The sequence below is a fragment of the Carcharodon carcharias genome, chromosome 20 (assembly GCF_017639515.1).
Source record: "Carcharodon carcharias isolate sCarCar2 chromosome 20, sCarCar2.pri, whole genome shotgun sequence".
Lineage (NCBI taxonomy): Eukaryota > Metazoa > Chordata > Chondrichthyes > Lamniformes > Lamnidae > Carcharodon > Carcharodon carcharias.
The window spans coordinates 105471813-105493996 of record NC_054486.1 but is presented as its reverse complement, the minus strand read 5'-3'; the positions used below and the strand labels follow the sequence as shown (position 1 = coordinate 105493996).

Sequence of the window (22184 nt, the reverse complement as noted above, 5' to 3'; positions counted from 1 at the left end):
TGTTGTGGTCCTGTGTATGGAGTGGGAGCTGGGCTGAGTCATCCTTGCAACACTACACACGTCTCGTTCACAGCTGACAGAGAAAAGAGATGCTCGCAGCACCAGTCCAGTCTAGATTCACACCTAGAGCTGAGGTAAAAGGACAAGTTACTGCCAGAAGGAAGGGGTTTGAGGAGTTTCCCATTTCGAGTAAAGACAAACCTGAGCAGCCCATCTTTTCAAAACGTCAGCACTGGAGAAACCAGCAGGAACCACCATAGGTCATTTCAAAACATGTACAGATAACACTTTATTCATTAAGATATGACTTACAGGTTATAAGCTCTCCCCTGTCCAGGTGGATAATATAAGCTACACACAAAAAAAATACATAAAATCTCCAGCCTCAAACTCCCACACCTGGAAAGCCTCAAAGAAGTTTTGCAGCAGAAGGAAGGCAGGAAGGTTTATGTGAGGTATCCAGTCAAGAGTTAAAGGTACAATCCTTCGGGTGTGCCCTCTTGTTTCTTATACAAGACGTTTTCTTTTGACTTCTTGAAGTCTTCATTGGTAACCTTCATCCTTCGCTCACGCAGGGCCATCAAACCAGCTTCTGTACAGATAGCCTGCAACAGGTATAAAGGAACCCATTCAATCTCACATTTCATTGTTATTTCTAAGTATATAAACCCCAATATGGTGAACTCATTAACAGAGAGAACTTGCTGACATATTTCAAATGACAATTTGTAGCCAAACAAGATACATTTAGATGAGGAGCTTGTATGTGTACAATTTATTAGAATCCTTGTAAACATCACAAAGTGCTGAGGTGCTGTGATTTGCTATATGGGCAAATGCAGCAGGCAACAGCAATTTTGTACACAGCAAGATTCCAAACTTAAATATTCTGACTGTCTTAGGTGACAGGAAAAACGAGATGCCAGAGCAGTAATTCTGTGCCTGGTGACTGAGGAAGGAATGCTGTCCAGGCAAATTGGGATTTCTCCCGACATTCTTTGAATAATGCCATGGGATTTTTAACATCCCAAGCAGGCAAACTTGGTTTAACATCTCATCCGATACAGCACCTTCGGCATGCTACACTTCTTAGTGCCAGCCTAGATTAGCTGCTCAAGTCTCAGGAGAGGGGCTTCAATCTTCTGCTTCAGAGGCAAGGTTGCTGCCAACTGAGTCAAACGGATACCCCAGAATGTAAAACAGCTCAGGGTTCCCACTCTCCTCTCTAGCTATCTGGTGACCTCTGCTGGGGAGGACATGTTTGACAATGGGATTTGAGTCTGGCTGAGATATTCTACAGAATTAAACAGCTTGTTGATGCTCACTGGCCAGACTCGCACTTGGGAGAGGTACCAGAGAGTGAGTCAGCTCCTGTGGAACCATGCATGGCAAGAGCTACAGACTCCTGTGTAAGAAAATAAGGAATAACGGCAGGAGTAGGCAGTTTGGGTCCTCAAGCCTGCTTTATCATTTAACAAGGTGATGGCTGCCCAGCTGATCCCCATATCCCTGGATTCTCAGTGTCCAAAAGTCTATTAATCACTGTCTTAAATATATGCATCAACTGAGATCCACAGCTCGCTCTCTGGGGTAGAGGATTTCAAAGGTTCACATTGCTGACACCCAATGAGAGAGAAGAAATTTCTCCTCATCTCAGTCCAAATAGTCGACCCCCAATCCTGAGATGGTGACCGCTAGATCAAGACTCTCTAGTCAGCCAATCGTCTCAAACCCTCTTAATATTATACATTTTTTATGAGATCCCCTCTCATTCTGCTAAACTCCAGAGAATACAGGCCCATTCTACTCAATTCCTCTTCATAGGACAATCCCTTCATCCCAGGAATCAATCTAGCATTAGAGATGAGGAGAAACACAAGAGAGAGAAAAAGGAAAATACCCCACTTGCCTTAATATCCGCCCCAGAGAGATCATCTTTAGCCAGGATCAGTTCATCCAGGCTTACGTCTTGGGCTACTGTCATTCTGCTTGTGTGGATCTGGAAGATGCGTCTCTTGGTCTTTTCATCCGGGAGAGGAAATTCAATCTTACGATCAATCCTCCCTGGAATGACAGAAATTTTTTTTTTTTTTTTATTTTTATTTCGTTCATGGGATGTGGGCGTCACTGGCTAGGCCAGTATTTATTTCCCATCCCTAATTGTTCTTGTTTCAGAGGGCATTTTAAGAGTCAACCACATTGCCGTGGGTCTGGATTCACATGTAGGCCAGGCCAGGTGAGGACAGCAGATTTCCAGCCCTAAAGGACAAAATCAAAATAAGAAAAGAGACTTGCATTTGTACAGCATCTCATCACAGTGTCAAATGTCTCAAAAGTGTTCCACACAAGTTATTTTTGGTGTGCAGTGATTATTATGTAGGCAGAGGGAGGGGGTATATGGTAGCATAGTGGTTACATCACTGGACGGGTAATTCAGAGTTGTGGACTAATGAGCTGGTGCCAAGTTCAAATCCCACCAGGGCAGCTGAGGGAATTTAAAATTCAGTTAATTAAATGAATCTGGGCTTAAAGCGATCAGTAATGGTGACCAGGAAACTACTGAACTGTCATTAAAAACAAATCTGGCCCTTTAGGGAAGGAAATCTGCCATCCTTACCCGGTCTGGCCTACGTATGGCTCCAGACCCACAGCATGTGGCTGATTCCTGACTTGCCAAAACTAGCAACTTAGATATACTGTGTCTACAAAGTATAATTACTGACAGTACCTTCACCACCAGGACTGCAGTGACTCACACCACCTTCAAGAGAAATTAAGGATAGGCAATAAAAACTGACTGTGTCAGTGACACCAACATGCTGAGAGTTAATTTAAAAAAAAATGCAGCAAATGATCAGTGGTAGAACAACCCAATGACCAGTTTGTTTGCCGATGGCACTGGTGAGTGGGAAACTCTGGGCTCTACTGTGAATGATAAGCTGAACAACAAATTGGTTCAATGTCTGCCTGGAAGACAGCACCTCTGACAATGCAACACTCCCCCAGCAATGCAGTCAGTGCATTAAAACCCTGGTGCAGGATTCAAAGCTTCTGTGTAATCTTGGCTTGTGTGACACTTCACTAACAGTAAATATTAGCATAGTACACTTGTGCGTAAATATGCATGGGGTTAATCTCAGATGTCCGCTTAGAGTGATATGTAGTCAACAGCATAACTCACCAGGGTTGGCTCTCATTCCTTTAAGTGGGGTTCAATGAGCAACATTTGGTTAAATAACCAGGTTTTGTAACATACAATCGGAAGACATCAGAATTGAATTAAAAGCCTGTGAGGTACTGAAAGAGCACACTACCAAGGAATCTCTACCGAAATTGTTAACCTGCATTGTGTTTTCCAAGGCTGATCTCTGACTTATACCTCTTTCACCTCAAATTTCCAGTTTTTGGAGTTTAAAAATGATTTCAAATCTAGTTGCTGAAATGCTGCACCGTCTAACTGATTAAACAGCAACTTCTGTTTATTGATTGGCTGTAAACTCACCTGGCCTGATGAGAGCTGGGTCCAGTGTTTCTATCCTGTTTGTGGCCATGATAACTTTCACATCTCCCCGAGAGTCAAATCCATCCAGCTGGTTAAGAAGCTCCAACATCGTACGCTGGATTTCCCGTTCACCACCGGAATTGGAGTCGTACCTGAGAACGAAATGCCAATCAACAGTCAGAACGGCCATACACCAGCGGCAAGCACAGCAACTACAGCAAGAACAGAGGATCCTCGCCAAACACCAGCAGGCCGAGAGTACATGAAACCACTCGCGAGCGGTACCACCTCCAATGGAATTGCAGCAGTGAACCATTTGGAACAATAAGAACCTTGGTTTAAGACTCAATCTGCGCTCAAGAACTGATCTACATAGAGAGCACCAAGGATGTGACATGATATATGTTGGAGTGTAGGGCTTAAGAGGCACAGGAGACTTTGGGCCTATGATTATCATTGTATTGTGCGGCTACTAGGATGGTAGAAAGTGAACTAGGTGAATCTTGTTTTTTTTTCATCTAGCAATGCTTATGATAGTGAGCCGCCTGTAACCAGTGGTTAATAAGTCCTTTCTCCCTCAGGCAGCTAAATCTAGCTTCCCATTGGGCCATAAGCCTCCTGTCAACATGTATAATTGTTCAGAAATGAACAACATTGTTTATGCCCACGTGAACAGCCTTGGCTTGGCTGGTATCACAGTTGCCTCAGTCGGAAGGTTGTTCAAGCCCCACTCCAGAGACTTGAGCACAAACTCTAGTCTGGCACCAACAGAGAGTGGCACATCTTTCAAATGAGATATTAAACAAGCCCTGCCTGCCCTCTGAGGTGGGCATAAGAGATCCCCTGTCACCATTTCGGAAAAAAGCAGGGGAATTCTGCCAGGTGTCTCAAACCAATATTTACCCCTCAACCAACGTCACCAGAACAGGTGATCTGCTCAATAGCACATTGCTGCCTGCGGGATCTTGCTGTGTGCAAATTGATTGCCACATTTTCCTACATTACAACAGTGACAACCCTTCAAAAGTACATGCTTTGGGATGTCCTAAGGATGTGAAAAATGCTACATAAATGGGCAAGTTTCTCTTTATTAATAGTACCAAACTCAAGAAACAGCTTTTAACCCATATACCAGATTGTAACTGGGCTCAAGGACACTTCTTAATCCAGTTTACCTCTTTGTGCCAATTGCATCGATTTCATCAATGAACACGATGGAGGGGGCGTGCTCCTCTGCGACTCGGAACAGCTCACGTACGAGTTTCGGCCCATCCCCTAGGTACTTCTGGATGAGCTCCGAGCCAACCACTCGCAGGAAGGTGGCCGAGGTTTGGTTTGCGACCGCTTTAGCTAGTAGAGTCTTACCTGAGCATCAATAAACAAAGGGCACAGGTCAACAAGTTGGGCTGTTTACAGAATTTGCGACAGCTATTCAGCAGTGGCCAGTTCCAATCAGCGTGATTCCACTGAGATTGAATATTAGAAACATCTAACACACTGAACAAATTAATTTTACTCCCCGGGACTGATTGGATTACTCTACAGAGAACCGGCACGTACTCCATGGACCAAATGGCCGTCTTCTGTGCAGTAATGACTCTGACCCTATGACAGGAGGTGCAAGTTCACATATGAACAACTATTTGTGTGTGTCCACCCCTGAACAGCCTTGGCTTGGCTAGTATCACCCCTTGCTTCAATCAGAAGATCCTGGGTTCAAGCCCCATTCCAGAGGCTTGAGCACAAACTCTAGTCTGGCACTGAGGGAGAGCGATATATCTTTCAGGCGAGTTTCAAGCCCAAGACTGTTACTGAGGGGTAAACTCTTTCAACTCGTTGCAGGATCCCACTCATAATTCACAAAGGACAGAACATTGGGTGGTTTTCAGGACAAGGTGATATCAATTTGCCTGCAATGCATCCACTTATCGTGGTGCTTGGACAGCACTGTTCAGGTGCCCAGAGAGCTAGCTCTACGGGCCTGGGTAGCAGTTGAGCAGCTGAAATAAATGCAGCTCGACTGTCATGCCCTACAGTTTTATACTGAGCATAAACTCAAGGTAGAAACCCAGTTTGAAACGGCTAGGACAATCCCAGCACTATGCACAAAATGCACTGGAGTCACCAACTCCATCAAAGTGCAGTATAACCCCTCAGCTGGGTTACTCTGACAGCAGTAAGTAGAAACACTGATAACATCGTTATCCTGATATCGCCGAATAGATAGAATGGATTTTTTTTAAAAGATCAATAAATGAACACTGACAATTTAAAGATACAGTTTACCTGTGCCAGGCGCTCCATACAGAATAACTCCTTTAGGAGGCTTAATTCCCATTTCTTCATAATATTCGGGATGGGTAAGTGGAAGTTCTACAGATTCCTACAAAAAAAATGCAGGCACAGCAATTAATTATGGCAGCTAATGGAATATTGCAAAGGGGTGGAGTGGGTAGGGAAATCTTGCTACAACTGTAAAGGGCATTGGTGAGACCACACACCTAGAGTATTGTGTGTAGTTTTAGTCACCGTACTTAAGGAGGGACATAAATGCATTGGAGACAGTTCAGAGAAGGTTCACTAGGTTGATTCTAGGGATGAAGGGGTTGTCTAATGAGGAAAGGCTGAGGAGGTTGGGCATAACATTCTGAGGCGACTTGTTAGGGTAGATGCTGAAAGCATGTTTCCTCTCGTGGGGGAATCTAGAACGAGGGGGCACATTTTCAAAATAGGAGGTCTCTAATTTATGATGAAGATGAGGAGGAATTTCTCTTCTCAAGAGGGTCGTTATGCTTGGAATTCTCTCCCCTACCGAGCAATGGAGGCTGAGTTAGACAGATTTTTGATTGAAGGGAGTGAAGGGTTATGGGGGACAGGCAGGAAAATGGAGTTAAGGCCACATCAGATCGAGCTGGCTTGAATGACTGAATGGCCTACTCATGCTCTTATTTCTTATGTCCTTATGAATATATTGATCGAAATATACCCACACACACTTGTGTGTCGCTTCTGCCTCATTAGAAATTCCTAATGTAACATTTGTAATGCAAATTTTTTATGTAAACTAGACATGTTGTAATTACAACTTGTTGCCAGTGGTGGCACTGTAACATATCCCAGCTCCTCGGACTGCAACACCACGTAACTCCAACCGAGCCTACTTTTGCAAATTGTCAATATTACTCAAGTATGAATAATAATATGAAATAATAAAATTAAGGACAGAATATGATTTTAAAATGGGGAATGGATTATGAAACATCAACTGCACTTCATCTGAAAACTACACTTTGTCTGCACTCTGCATGTGCAACACAGGATTTCGACCAGCATCACAGTAAATGTCTAGCATAGAACACCTAGTTCCTAAAGTGTACAGATTTACTTCTTGTCACAGGCTGCACATCATACATTGCTGATAACCACCCCATTGTTATAAAAGGATAGTTTTCAACCTGTTGTAGGCAACGCCACTGGGAGATGTAATCGCTCCCCTTCCTTATTTAGTACGTCAAACAGGCTCCCAATAGTTCCTTTTCTCACCTAAAAGTGGCAATTGCCCCAACAGCAGCACGAATTGCTGGGCATTTTATTTCAGAACACGCACACACTGGGGTTGAAGGGATCACTGAATTTTGAATTTTGTTTTATTAAAAAAGAGAGAAAGCAGCTCTCGCCTTGATTTCCTGGATCTGACTGTCTAACCCGCCGATGTCAGCGTACGTCTCCTGCGGAGCCTTCTCCACTTTCATAACAGTCACTAGTGGATCCGTGTCGTCCGTCAGCACCCCGATCACAGCGTGGACCTGAGGCAAAGGATGGAGTAAACCTGTCATTTTATGCTTGCAGGCTATTTAAAGTGTTTCAGGAATACCCGGGCCCCTCTGACGTAGCCTGAATTTGGTTCGATGCCGCAGGGGAGGGATGTGCATGAAGGCATTAAAATTATGCACAAATGTCAATGGGCAACTCTTAAGTAGGTTTAAAAAAAAAATTAGTGCAAATCACAGCAAATGCATTAATGACCATCATTACTATCTAGAACCAGGTGAGGTAAGAACCCACTCGAAAAAAGCATCCTGGCATCAATATTACCAGGGTCTCTGCCACTCTAAAAATTCCTCTTCTTCCTCCTAAACTCCAAATGGTCTCCCCTACGTCCATTTAAATTGAGACACTGTACGTTTTACGATCTTAGGATGTGGCTGGCACTGATGAGACTGTATTTGGTGCCCAGTTCAAGTTGCCTCAGGAGGCACCCATGTAGCATGGGAACCGAGTCACTTGTGGGCTAAGCCAGGTACAGCTGACAAATTCCCTTCCCCAAAGAACAATTATTAATCTGTTGAGTTTTACAACAATCCTGCAGCTTTCTGCTGCCAGCCCCAGAATCACCAACTGAACGCAGCTTTACATCTTGCCTTGGTGCGATTCTAACCAGTGAGCTCTGGGTTGTCACTACAGAACTAGAGCCACTTAGGCTGCCTAGCTCTTTTACAGTCACTTTGTGGAACTGCTTACTCCTTCCAAGCTTTGTGTCAACATACCGCTACTCCGTGACATTTCTTCTGTCCCATTCTTTTCTCCTTTGATTTGGTCCTACCCAGAGATACAGGCCTTGGCTCTCTACCTAGGCTTCTCAACAATAAAACAAACAATGATCATGGGGAGTTAGATACCAAACTGATCACTTCCAGTCTTTATTATTTCTCATCCCCTTTCTTGACCATTAAAACAGCTGTACAAATACCAAGGAAACATCCAGCTTTAAAGTGAAAGGGGCCAAGATCGACACATAGCTCTTTACCTTATGATTGAGCAGAACAGAGCAGCCAGGCTCAAGCAGATCTTTATCCACGAATGACAAGATGCTGACGTAATGCTCAGAGCCGACAGAGGTCGACACAATGGCGTGGTTGTCGTCTATGATTTCCTCTAACGTGCCCACAGACATTGGTGTCCCTCTCAGGTCATCCACTTTAGACCTCTCCTCCTGTTAGGCCAAAGAGAGAGTCAACATCTTTTTAAGTTCATTCTTACAACATTAGCTTCGCTGGCAGGGCCAGTATTTATTGCCCATACCTAGTTGCCAAGAGTTGGTGGGTCATCTTCTTAATTCACAGGTAGTGGTTTGGTATAACCGTGGCTCACTGAGGCATTTCAGAGGAAGGTAAAGAGTGAAGCTTGCTGATGTGAATCTTACGGAAACAAGTAAGATTTTGAGGGGCCTTGAAAGGGCAGATGCTGAGAGGATGTTTCCTCTCGTGGGGGAATCTAGAACCAAGGGGCATAGTTTCAAAATAAGGCAGAGATGAGGAGGAATATCTTCTCTCAGAGGCTCATTACTCTTTGAATTCTCTTCCCCAGTCAGCAATGGAAGCTGGGTCATTGAACATATTCAAGGCTGGGTTAGACAGATTTTTGACTGACAAGGGAGTCAAAGGTTATGGGGGACAGGCAGGAAAGTGGAGTTAAGGCCACAATCAGATCAGCCGCGATGTTACTGACTGGTGGACAGGCTCGAGGGGCCGAGTGGCTAACTCCTCCTCCTATTTCTCATCTTATGATGTGGGTCTGGAGTCAGATATAGAGCAGACCAGGTAAGAACAGTTTTCCTTCCCTGAAGGATAATTGAGTCATGTTTTTAGAGCAATCCCACAACTTCACATCCACTTTCACCGATACCAATATTTTACTTCCGGATTTTAAAACTGATTATTAAATTGAGCTAGACGGGTCAGCACGACTGGTGCAGTGCTGTTTGGGTGCTCCATGCTCAGACAGTAAGGAGCAGGGCTTGCTCCATCACACCAGATCAGCTCATGTGAATAACATAGAAAGTACAGCATAGGCCATTCGTCCCAACTGGTCTCAGCCTACTCCCACCCCTACTTCATCTAACATCAACACATCCTTCTAATCCTTTCTTTCTCATGTGTTTATCCAGCTCAATTGATGTGTTGGTGCTGGCACTTATGGTGAACCAGGAGTGTCAGGGCTGGAGCTTCATGTCCTGGTTGTCCAGTGCTGTCTGCCTCTTCAGCGTCAGGTGTTTCCTGGGCTAATAGATGGGAGGGGTGCTGGCAGGGTTTGGGAACTTCTCCAGCACCCATTGCTCAGGCACCGCACTTACATTATGAATTAGCCCCCCTACAACACTCAGATAAGTTGTAACAGTTTTTTTGGACAGTGTCAGGCACTGATGAGGTAAAGTGCTGTTGTATTACTGTGACGGTGAGGATTTGAATCTCTGCGTTGGCCTTGAAAAATCCAGTAGTGGGATGTATAGGGATGTGTTAAATATTCGGACAAATCTGCCAACTGGAATTTGTGCCCTAGAATCCAGAACTAGTTTAGAATAGAACACCTTAACTAGACTAAATGACTACTGTTTATTTATAGGTTTCAGTGATACTGTATTCGACAGGGGAGTGGGGTGATCATTACTATAAGGCTCATTGCAAAAGATGGTTCCACTTTTGTTCACTACATACTCCCAGTACAAACCTCTTGTTTTTCTTCAAGTGGCTTCATTTGTTCCTGGTTTCTGATAAATTCTTCTTCCATTAATAGATAATCTTTTATCCTCTCCAGCTTCAGCAACTTCAGCCTGCATTGTGTGTGAGGAGTCACTGTTACAATTGAATGAAAGAGATGAATTATTCTCAGGGAAGATTTACAGGGAGGCTTTGACAACTGTTGTCAGTGCTTTGGCGAGGCCTTTTAAGGGGCCGTCCATCAGGGAACCAATCAGTCTACATAAGAGGACCTGGAACTGTGTCTCTTCAATACGAAGAGTCAGGAATTGCTGAAGGTGACTGAAGATGTGAGCTCCAGTGGCAAAGCTCAGGACAGCAAACACAACGTAGAAAATAAATGAAGTAAATGGGTTAAAACCACATCAGAAAACGAACACAAAAGGAACGGAATTAAGTTTAGGAGTGAATTCAAAACCATAAAGCGACTTTGTGATTCAATGATTGTTTGACATCAAGGCTGTGTGTAAGCACTGATATGCAGTTGCTGTTTGAATTCAGTTAAATTAGATCCAAAATTCAGGTATATTTTTAAATGAACAGATCATTGCCTTACCTAAGGGCAACTTGCTGGCTGCATCAGGCCCTTTGGTCTTCTTCTTTTTCTTTCCCACTCTGGTTGGAACCGGTGGTTCATATTTCTTCTTCTTATCCTATCAAAAAAGTTTATTTTTAATCTCTCGAATCTGTGTACATTTATCCACATACACTACCACCCGGAAGTTCCTGTCCAAGGCGCTCACCATCCTGACTTGGAAATATATCACCGTTCCTTCACTGTCGCTGGGTCAAAATCCTGGAACTCTCTCCCTAACTGCACTGTGGGTGTACCTACACCACAGGGACTGCAGCGGTTCAAGAAGGCAGCTCACCACCACCTTCTCAAGGGCAACTAGGGATGGGCACTAAACGCCAGCGACACCCCATGAATTAATTTAAAAAAGTATGCATTTCTGAATTCACATCACTGCCCTGTAGCTAGATTTGGACCAGCTGATATCAGCTATCAAATGGCCATTTCACAAAACAGGTAAGGACTGTAATAACGGAAACTATTGTACCTCAGTCACCACACCAAGAATGTCTAAAAAGTCATAGTATTGCTGAAAAGAGAGACATGTTGCTGAAGGTTTTCATCTTGCACTCAACTGGACAAACACAAGAATGCCAAATTTCAAACGATCACAACAATTTATACTATAGGAAAAAAGGGTGCTGATTAGTTGGTAAGTCAACTCTGATTGGCCATGGCATTGCCACAGTGAGAGCAATGGGGAAATATAGGCTCCACAAGCTCCTGAATAATTCAAAAAAGGTGCAAGGCTTGAACACACTCCTTTTGTTTGCAACAAACAGATCTCGGTGTATGAATGTACGTTGCTTCTAGCAAGCGTAAATGAACCATGTTATAAACAGGACTGATTATCTTAACACAGGGGCCCATTCTCTGCAAAAAAGGAATATATTCAACCCTTGCGCTTTTTTTCCAATTGCTTCGAGAGCCTATAGTTCCCCTTTGCTTTCTCCATGGCAAGCCTTGACCAACAGAGTCGACTTGCCAATCAATCAGCACTCTTTTCTCCTAAAGCAAAAATTGAGAATGTTTGAAATTTGGCATTCTTGCATTTGTCCTGATGGCTTTGGGAACGTAACTCTCTTTTCAGCAATAATCATAATCATCAAACAAAGGATAAAAGGGATCACAAGGTCCCAGGAACATGACGAACAGCGTTCCCACATTATGAAGCAGTCATTTAAAACAAAGGAAAACAACGGGAGAGTAAAGGAACATTACAAATGACATATTGAGATAGAGTATTCTTATATTCTCCAGAGCTTAGAGGAACGACAGGTGATCTCATGAAAACATAGAGGGCTTAACAAGGCAGAAATTAAGAGGATACTTCGCCCAGCCGCAGAGTCTAAAACTAGGAGTTGTAGTCTCAGAATAAGGGATTAGGACAGAGATGAAAAGAAATGTCTTCACTAAGAGGATTGCGAATCATTGGAATTTTCTACCCAAGAGCTGTGGATGCTCAGTCGTTGGGTATTGATAGATTTTTGGGGAATTTATAGAAAATAGGGATCAGCCAGGAAAGTGGTGGTGATGTAGAAATTCAGCCATGATCATATCGAATGGAGAAGCAGACTCCTGTAAGGACATTTCTTATGTTCTTACCTTCGAGACGAATTTCTGTATTGCACTTTTTGTGCTATTGGATTCAGCTGTCTCTGAGAATGGTGCCTAACAAATGTAACTGACTGCACCATCAGACCATGACAACACACTTAATTGGAAATCTTATGACCAGAATGGGGTTTCTTTGCTTGTCCCAATGCTTTCACTCAGAAATTAATATGTCTAAAAGCAGCTGGAAAAGATGATATGAAATGCTAACTTCTGTAATATCAACAGTAGCTAATTCTAAAATCTCCAATTGCTGAGTTATTAAAACGGAAATAAATCTATGAGGGAGGAGGTGAAGATTAGGACAAAGTACAACATCCGTGAAACACTAAAATCTGCTTTTTTACAAAAAAAAGGAAATATTATAAACCGCAGCTTTGATTGTTAGCTTCAGTTCTGTCAGGAGATCGAGACTTCATGGATGAACACGTTTGCAGTGCTCATACTCATCATAACATTGGGAGGATTTACCAAAAGACAAATCCAATTCATCCAGAAGTATTCCTGCGCATCAGACTTTGTAATGACATGTTATAAAAAAAGTAGATTAACCCCACGTGGATTGGCTCTAGTGTGTTTATGGCTTGAGCTGATTTATTATAAATAGTAAAGCATGCCAAGATGTGCTTAACCTGTAAGTAAATATGATTAAATAACTTATACATAGCGAATGGGTATTATCTGGAACACACAGCCTGAAAGGCTGGTTGATGCAGATTTAATAGTAACCTTCATAAGGGAACTGGATAAATACTTGAAGGGGAAACTTTTGCAGGGTTATGGAAAAAAGGGTCAGGGAGTGAGACTAATTGGATAGCTCTTTCAAAGAGCCAGCACAGGGACAATGGACCAAATGGCCTCCATCTGTGGCTGCATCATTCCATGATAACTGCATCACGGAAAAAAAGTACAAGACTCACATTTATATAAGGCCATCATGTTAAAAACGTCGTGTGTTTTATATGCAGTGAATTACTTTCAAGTGCACTGACTCTTGTCTGCAAATATAATGCTGATTTTGCACACAGCAAGTTTCCACAAGAAGCAGTGAGGTAAACGATCAGTTAACCTATTGGGTAAAGGTTGAACCGCAAGCAATGCACAAGACAGTAATGCTGGGCAAGATTTTGGGAGACCTCCCTAATCTTCTTTGCCTAGTGCCATGAGATCTTTAACAACTGTTCAAATAGGCAGTAGGATCACTTCTGAAATAACCTAGTATATAGTTGGCACAGGTACTTTGGATAATTGGGCACATATTGTGCTTTAGAACCATCAAGGTTTATGAATTGAAAGGACAATACAGCACTGTCTCAACAGTACACGGGAGTATCTGCCCATATTAGTCACTCACTGAGGCTGGACCTGCAACATTCTGACCCAGAACAAGAATTATAATCTACAAGTGTTTAAGGTAGATGTAGTTAAGGTTTAGCAAGCAAGATACCAGACTCGCAAAATCATGGTAATGACGTGGCAACTAGTGTCTTGGAGCGTAACAACCATAATCAGGATCGGCTGGAAGTGAAAAGTGAATTCCTGATTTTTTCTGTTTAGTTCCCTTTTGAAGTAGGGTGGCTGCTCATGCTTTTGATAGCATTTCCATTCAGATAATCATTTTTCTTTTAGCATGGTGTCCTGAATATCTCAAACATTTCTGCTGCATAAATCGAACGTTTTCATTGCAAATTTTGAGATCAATTTACGGAAATTAGTTTTTAAAAATAGCAAACCCGCCACTGTTCTCTCCCAGACTCGCTCTCTCTATCTCTCGCTGTTATTATGAGGTTTCTGAAGAATTATGTAAAACTTTTGCCTGTTTGTTTGAATGAGTTTGAATTTTGATTTTTTGCCACAATATTTTGAAAGTGCTCAGGTCGATTCATGTCTTACACTTTCAGTTTTCTTCTAACCACGACAACCTTCAAGTGAGGCCAAATTGTTAAATGTGCATTCTTTTGTTCTGTCGTGGGATGTGGGCATTGCTGGCTAGGCCAGCGTTTATTGCCCATCCATAATAATTAATAACATGAACAGCCTGGGACTTCGTCACTGTGCATTTAATTACAGTTTAAGATATTATAACAATACTTATTCTGAATGGCAAAGACAGGCTCAAATACTCACCTTATCATCTTTCTTACCACTTCCAGCTCCATGACCACCACTTTGGCTTTGACCCTGAAAAGGAAAAAAAAGACACAGGGATCATAAAATGAGGCAGATCAATGGACTTGGGTTCAGATCAACCATGATCTAGCTGAGTGGTGGAACATGTTTGAGGGGCTGAGCGGACTACTCCTGTTCCTAATCAATCCCTGAAACAAGTTATGGCAGACATTTAACATATACACACATGTCTATCTTAAAGTTTTGCCTATAACACACACTTCTTGCATCAGGCTTTGTTGACAATATCTCACTGATGTAAAACAATGCACTACAAGAATCTGTGGCGAAGTCTTGTGGCACAGTGAGTCGCATTCCTGCTTCTGAGCCAGAAGCTCTGGGTTCGAGTCCCACTCCAGGACTTGATGGTCAAGGAAAGTGCATTCATAACGCAGCCAAACAGGTTGAGTATCAACCCGTAAATCCTTCCAACACACGCCAATGGCAGGCGGTAAGAGTGAGAGATTCCTAGTCAGCCATTTAATGGAAAGAATGTTGGAGAATCCACCCAACACTATCCATAGCTCCAGACTATAACATGTGTGTAAAAACTACATTCCTCAATTCAGACTCTCTGAATGAACTGTGACACCACTACCTGACTCTGCAAGCAATGCCACTAGAGGTGCATTAGCCTCTCTCATGCATCTAATTTACTGACAACTGGTGATAATTTTTAAAGTTATAACATCCGCCTTGAGTTGCAAAAAACCTCTGGGAGAAGAGATGCTGGTGATGGAGGCAAGGCCAGGCCACAGGTACAGTCAGCAACCTCGATTATCCTTGGATGCACTTGGAAGTGCATGATGAAATAGGGCAAAGTCAGCATGGTTTCATCAAGGGGAGGTCATGCTTGACAAATCTGTTAGAATTCTTTGAGGAGGTAACGAGTAAGTTAGACAAAGGAGAGCCAATGGATGTTATCTACTTGGACTTCCAGAAGGCCTTTGACAAGGTGCTGCACAGGAGCCTGCTCAGTAAGATAAGAGCCCATGGTGTTAGAGGCAAGGTACTAGCATGGATACAAGATTGGCTGTCTGGCAGGAGGCAAAGAGTAGGGATAAGGGGGTCCTTCTCAGGATGGCAGCCGGTGACTAGTGGAGTTCCGCAAGGGTCGGTGTTGGGACCACAACTTTTCACTTCATACACCAATGATCTAGATGAAGGAACTGAGGGCATCCTGGCTAAGTTTGCAGATGATACAAAGATAGGTGGAGGGACAGGCAGTATTGAGGATGCGGGTTGGCTGCAGAAGGATTTAGACAAGTTAGGAGAATGGGCAAAGAAGTGGCAGATGGAATACAATGTGGGCAAGTATGAGGTCATGCACTTTGGTAGGAAGAATAGAGGCATAGACTATTTTCTAAATGGGGAGAGAATTCAGAAATCTGGAGTGCAAAGGGATTTGGGAGTCCTAGTCCAGGATTCTCTTAACGTTAACTTGCAGGTTGAGTCGGTAGTTAGGAAAGTAACTGCAATGTTGGCATTTATTTCAAGAGGACTAGAATATAAAAGCAGGGATGTGCTGCTGAGGCTTTATAAGGCTCTGGTCAGACCTCATTTAGAATATTGTGAGCAATTTTGGGCCCCGTATCTCAGGAAGGATGTGCTGGCCCTGGAGAGGGTCCAGAGGAGGTTCATGAGAATGATCCCGGGAATGAAAGGCTTAACATATGAGGAACGTTTGAGGACTTTGGGTCTATACTCAATGGAGTTTAGAAGGATGAGGGGGGATCTGATTGAAACTTACAGAATACTGAAAGGCCTGGATAGAGTGGACGTGGGGAAGATGTTCCCATTAGTAGAAGAGACTAGGACCCGAGGGCACAGCCTCAGAGTAAAGGGAAGACCTTTTAGAACAGAGATGAGGATAAACTTGTTTAGCCAGAGAGTGGTGAATCTATGAAATTCATTGCCACAGAAGGCTGCGGAGGCCAGGTCATTGAGTGTATTTAAAACCGAGATAGATAGGTTCTTGATTGGTAAGGGGATCAAAGGTTACAGGGAGAATGGGGTTGAGAAACTTATCAGCAATGATTGAATGGCAGAGCAGACTCGATGAGCCAAATGGTCTATTTTCTGCTCCTATGTCTTATAGTCTTATGCGCTGATTAGCCTCAGCCTCAAAGAGATTGTCAAATGAGGAATGCTTGTTCTTGGAGGAATTTCCCAAAGCCCTTTCCCAGAGATTGTTTTATTTGGCTCTCTCAGGAGTTTACATTATTAATGGCTGAGAGGGGCACTATAGCAAATTGCACCATCTAGAGGACAGGAGGAGCATTTAATATAATGCCCCCATCCTGACAAATCAGATCTAATTTCCTTTTCACATTGGTTAAGACCTGTCTTTCTCCCTTTTAATTAGAGAGATTCCACTTTTATTCCCAATCATAAAAAGCAGAACCTTCCTCCCATGTTTCAGCGAACTCCTGATCACATTCCACCAAATCCAAAGGATCCCCCATCACAATGAAACATTGCCCATGATAACACCGGCCAGATTCACAGTGAGGAAATGCTGTTCAGGCTGCACTGACTTGGAACAAAGTACAGCATCTGACTGGGTTACTGGAATGAATCCGGATCAGTCAGAAAGGGTCACTCTGCCCTTCTCTCCGTTTCTTTAAGATGCTCCTCCCTCTTCCAGCAATTTTTCGATTACCTCTCCCAGTATTGCACATGTTTTGGGGTGAAATATTGTTTTCATCAGAATGTTAGCTGTTCTTTGTCCTAATGCTAGGATAATAGCTGTGCCTAGGTTAAATGTTCAGAATTCTAAAACATGGTAATATCATAAAGCTTACATTATATTTTTTTACATTGTCCCATTTTTACCCCAAACAAGATAATCTTGAGTTCATAAATATAAATGCAGGTGAAATTAAACACCATCATATAGTACAATTGAAGATTCTTTTTTCTATTAAAACGTAGTTTGTGTTTTTTAGAACGTGGCATTTGCAGAAACTAGAGCGAGGTGCTGATGGTTGGGGATTTTACACTGGTGCTAGTGACAGAAATCTACGAGTACAGAGGAAATTCACATGAATGATTGCAGTGATAAAGAACAATCGCCATGAGGATAGACTGGAGAGGTTGGGATTGGTTTCCTTGGAGAAAAGAAGGCTGAGAGGAGACTTGATAAAGGTATTCAAGATCCTGAGGGGTATGGACAGGGTAAACAGTAAGAAACTGCTCCCACTCAAGAACGACATCAAGAACTAGAGGGCACAGATTCAAAAAAATTGGCAAAAGGAGTAAAAGTGATGTGAGGAAATTTTTTTCACCCAATGGCTAGTTGGAGTCTGGAGCAAACTTCCTGAGAGGGTGGTGGAGGCAGGTTCGATCAAGGTATTCAAAAGGGAATTGGAATGCTACCTGAAAAGAGAGAATGTGCAAGGTTATGTGAAAGGTATGCCAGAGGCCTTTTGAGATTTTACTCAATTTAAAACTCCACAAGTTTACTCCAGGAAAGATCTCACAATGGAAGAATGAGGAGGCAGAGACAAACCAGGAGTTACCCCACTTTATTCATGTAGAGAGTAAAGAGGCAGAGAGAACAAAAACGAGGAGGTTATGGTGAATCTTTACGAAACAGTGGCTTGACCTCAACTGAAGCAGTGTGTCCAATTCTGGGCACCGCAATGTAAGAAGGATGTGAAATTACAGAGCGTGCAAGTAGAGATTTCGGAGAATGGTTCCAGTGATAAGGGACTGCAGCGAACAGACTGGGGAAGTTGGGGCTGCTTTTCCTCAGAGAAGAGAAGGTTGAGAGGAGATTTGATAGAGGTGCTTAAAATCATGAGGGGTCTGGTCAGCATAGATGGAGAGAAACAGTTCACATTGGTGGAAGGGTTGAGAATGAGGAGATATAGATTTACAATCAAAAGAGGGGACACAAGGAAAGCCCTTGTTACATAGTGAGTGGTTAGGATTTGGAATATACTGCCCAAGAGTGTGGTGGAGGCAGATTCAATCATGGCTTTCAAAAGGAAAGTGGATCATTAACTGAAGAGAAGAAATCTGCAGGGCTACGTGGATAACGCAGGGAAATGAGCTAAAGGAGCCAGACAGACAGAATGGCCTTCCTTCTATAGTGTGACCATTTTATGATTCTCTCAATCCTTGCTGAGCAGTACCTCTGCTCAGGCCAAACAAGCAATGTATACACCTTTCCCACTCTGAGAAACACATCGTATATAAAGCCAGGAAATGCCAAAGGTACACAGCATATCTTCCAACGTCTGAAAAGAGATTTTACATCTTGACTAGAATTTATCAGAGCCTCATTAGCACTCACAACATTAACCTGTCTTTCCCTTTTTCAGATGATGACAGATTTGTTGTGCATTGCCAATGTTCTCAATATTATTTCAGATTTCCAGCATTCATACTTCTAAAATTTTATCAAAATACCATTGCTTGTAAGCACCAAACAGTCAACAGCGTCAGATAAAGTCAAAACAAGTACACTTTACATATACAATACAAAAAATGCTGGAAAAACTCAGCAGATCTGACAGCATCTGTAGAGAGATGCTGAGTTTTCCCAGCAATTTTTGTTTTTGTTTCAGATTTCCAGTATCTACAGTATTTTGCTTTTACACTTTACATACATATTACTTATAATGCAAACAGGACTCAATGACTATATATTTAAATAATTTCTACATTTTAAGAAACAATACTTTAGCAACACAATGGTTAGTGAAATGGGTAAAACAGAATTTAATGCAGAAGTGTGAAGTAATTTATTTTAGTAGGAAGAATGGGGAAAGGCAATATAAGCTAAATGAAACACTCTTAAGGAGGTGGAGGAATTGTTAGAACTAGAGGTGTGTATATACAAATCTTTGAAAGTGGCAGGACAAAGTTGAGGAATCGGTTTTAAAAAGGCATACGGGACCCTAGGTGTTACTATTAAAGGTACAGAGTGCACAAAAGCAAGGAAGTCATACTAAAAACTTTAAAAATCCCTGGTTTGGCCTCAGCTAGAATAACATGTTCAGTTCTGGATAGCAGAGGATATAGGATGGATGTCATGGGATAGAGATAGTGTCGAAGATATATATTAAGATGGTAACAGAAATCGGGGGCTTCAATGATGTGGAAAATCTAGAACAGAGTAGGTTATGAGGAGATTTTATAGAGATAATCATAACCATTTATGATTTTGATTGAGGAAATAAATAGACACCATTACCAGACACAGAAAGGACAGTAAGCAGACAACATGGATTTAAGGAGACTGGCAAAAGAATCAGAGGTGACATAAAGAAAGATTTTTACATGCAATGAGTTATGATCTGTAATGCACTGCCTGGAAGGGTGGTCGAAGCATATTCAAAAATAAAAGGGGGAATTAGATAAATACTTGCAGGCAAAGAGTATTTGTAGGGAAATATTTGAAAGAAAAAAGAAAAGACAGACCTGTATTTATTCATGACCACGAATGGCTCAAAGTGCTCTACAACCAATGAAGTACTTTTCAAAGCGCAGTCACTGTTGTAAGGTAGGAAATGCGGGAGCCAATTTGTGCACAGCAAGCTTTCACAAACAGCAACGTGGTAATGAGCAGATAATCTGTTTGTGTGATGTGAATTGAGGGATAAATATTAACGAGGATACTGGGGAGAATTCCCCTGCTCTTCTTCAAAAGAGTGCCACAGTAACTGTGAGGGCAGACAAAGCCTCAGTTTAACATCTCATCTGGAAGTTTACAATTCTGACAATGCAGTGCCCCCTCACAATTGCACTGCACAGTCAGCCAAGATATTTGCGTTCAAGCCTCTGGAGTGGGGGACTTGAACTTGGAATTTTCTGACAGAGGGGAGAAAGCCAACAACGGAAACACAACAGACACATCAAAACAGAGCACAGGCAGTGGGACAACAGAAAACTGGCACAGGTACAATGGGCCAAATGGCCTCCCACTGTGCCCTAAGATTCAATGAAGAGAGATCACTTTATCAGAGTGAAATCACTCACTCAAATGACGCAGTTTATCAGAGGCTGTGGGAGTTTTACCAAGTCCTCCCCCTCCCCCTTCCCATTCCTCTCCCCTTCCCCCTCTCCCTTTCCCTTCCCCTCCCCCTTCCCTTCCCTCCTTCCTCTCCTTCCCCCTCCCCCTCCCCTCTCCCCTTCCTCTCCAGGGTGGGGGAGGGGTGATGATGAGTTGACAGTTTCCGCCGCTCGGGTCCGATCCCGATCCCGATCCCGATCCCGTCTCTCCCGGATCCCCCGCCGCCGGCCCGGGCCCTCCCTCCCTCCCTCCCTCACACACTCCGTCCTCCTCACCCTCTCTACCCTTCACTCACTCACTCACTCACACACACTCACCATATTCTCCTCCCCTGCCTCCCGGCTCCGTCGCTCTCTGAAGACGTCACCCGGCTCCGTCGCTCTCTGAAGACGTCAGCCGGAGCCTCCCGGACGGTGGCCGAGCAGCAGAAACGCGCTCACCTCCTCCAGGGACTGATCCAAACTCGAAACCTTAAATATCATCACAGCCCACAGAACAAGCATCTGTCTTTAAGATTTTCGTTTAATGCCTTATAAATGTTTCCATCAGTTGGAATCAGGAAATAAATCTCCTTCAGTCAAACAGATTCAGAAACTGGCATTTGGCTGGTGAAGGAAATAAGTTGCATTTTTATAGCACCTTTCACAGCCTCAGGATTTGCCAAAGTGCTCGGAAGCCAATGAAACACTCCCTGAAATGTAGCCACTCTTGTAATGTAAGAACCGCAGCAGCCAATTTGCACACAGCAAGATCCCACAAACTGTAATGTGATAATGACTAAACAATCAGTTTTTATTGATGTTGGTTGAAGGATAAATATTGGCCAGGACGCCGGGAAGAACCCTCATCCTCTTCTACAAAATGTCTCATGGGATCCTTTGCACCCACCTGTGGGATAGACCTACAACAGTGCAGTACTCCCTCAGCACTGCACTGGAGTGTCAGCCTAGGTTTTGTGCTCCACTCTTTGGAATAGGACTTGAACCCACACATTCTGATATGGAGGCAAGAGTCCTACCCCCAAGGCTGACACTATATGACATTATTTTCTCATTTTCTTCGCTCCCCACCCCACCCCAACTTGATTCCTCCTGGACACAGTTCCATAGGCAACTATTAGAAGACACCCACTACCTGACCTAAGGATCCAGCATTCATGAGTGTAACTGGAGGGCCAGGGTTGACTAGCGGATGAATCATGATCAATCCAAATGTTGTCCAGCCAAGGCTATTGCACCGTGAGCAAAAATGGAAACTTTGGTTGATATTTCATTCATTCTGGGAATATGGGCTATACTGGCAATGTGGCCCATCCCTAATTGCCTGTGAGCTGCCTTCTTGAACCACTGCAGTCCATGTGCTGTGGATACACCCACGTTTCTGTGAGGGAGGGAGTGCCAGGATTTTGGCCCAGTGACAGTGAAGGAACGACAAAATATTTCCGTGTCAGGTTGATGTGTTGTTTGGAGGGGAATTTGGAGGTGATAGTGTTCAATGCACCTGTTGGTATTGTCCTTCTAGAGTTGCTGCACACAGTGCATCTTGTCGATGGTAAGCACTGCAAGCTCTGTGCACCAGTGGTGAAGGCAGTGGATGCAGTCACTTTTGCAATTTGATGTAGGAAATGAGGTAACCAATTTGCATACAGCAAGGTCCCAGAGATAACAATTAAATAAATGATCAGAGCATCTGTTTGTAGGTGTTGGTTGAAAGATAAATATTGGCCAGGACACTGAGAAGAACTCCCCCTTTCAAAATAATGGCCCT

General features: G+C 43.1%; 1 protein-coding gene across 1 annotated transcript; it reads right to left on the bottom strand.

Annotated features, from left to right (window-relative positions):
* Positions 1-276: 276 nt before the first annotated feature.
* On the bottom strand, positions 277-20805 carry LOC121292651 (26S proteasome regulatory subunit 4). Its single transcript, XM_041214897.1, has 11 exons — positions 20735-20805; positions 14354-14407; positions 10595-10691; positions 10010-10134; positions 8310-8495; positions 7180-7308; positions 5789-5885; positions 4678-4867; positions 3503-3654; positions 1910-2064; positions 277-605 (listed from the first exon to the last, which is right to left on the bottom strand). Exons 1-11 carry the CDS (start codon positions 20735-20737, stop codon positions 471-473), a joined length of 1323 nt encoding a protein of 440 aa, XP_041070831.1. The 5' UTR covers positions 20738-20805; the 3' UTR covers positions 277-470.
* Positions 20806-22184: the final 1379 nt, after the last annotated feature.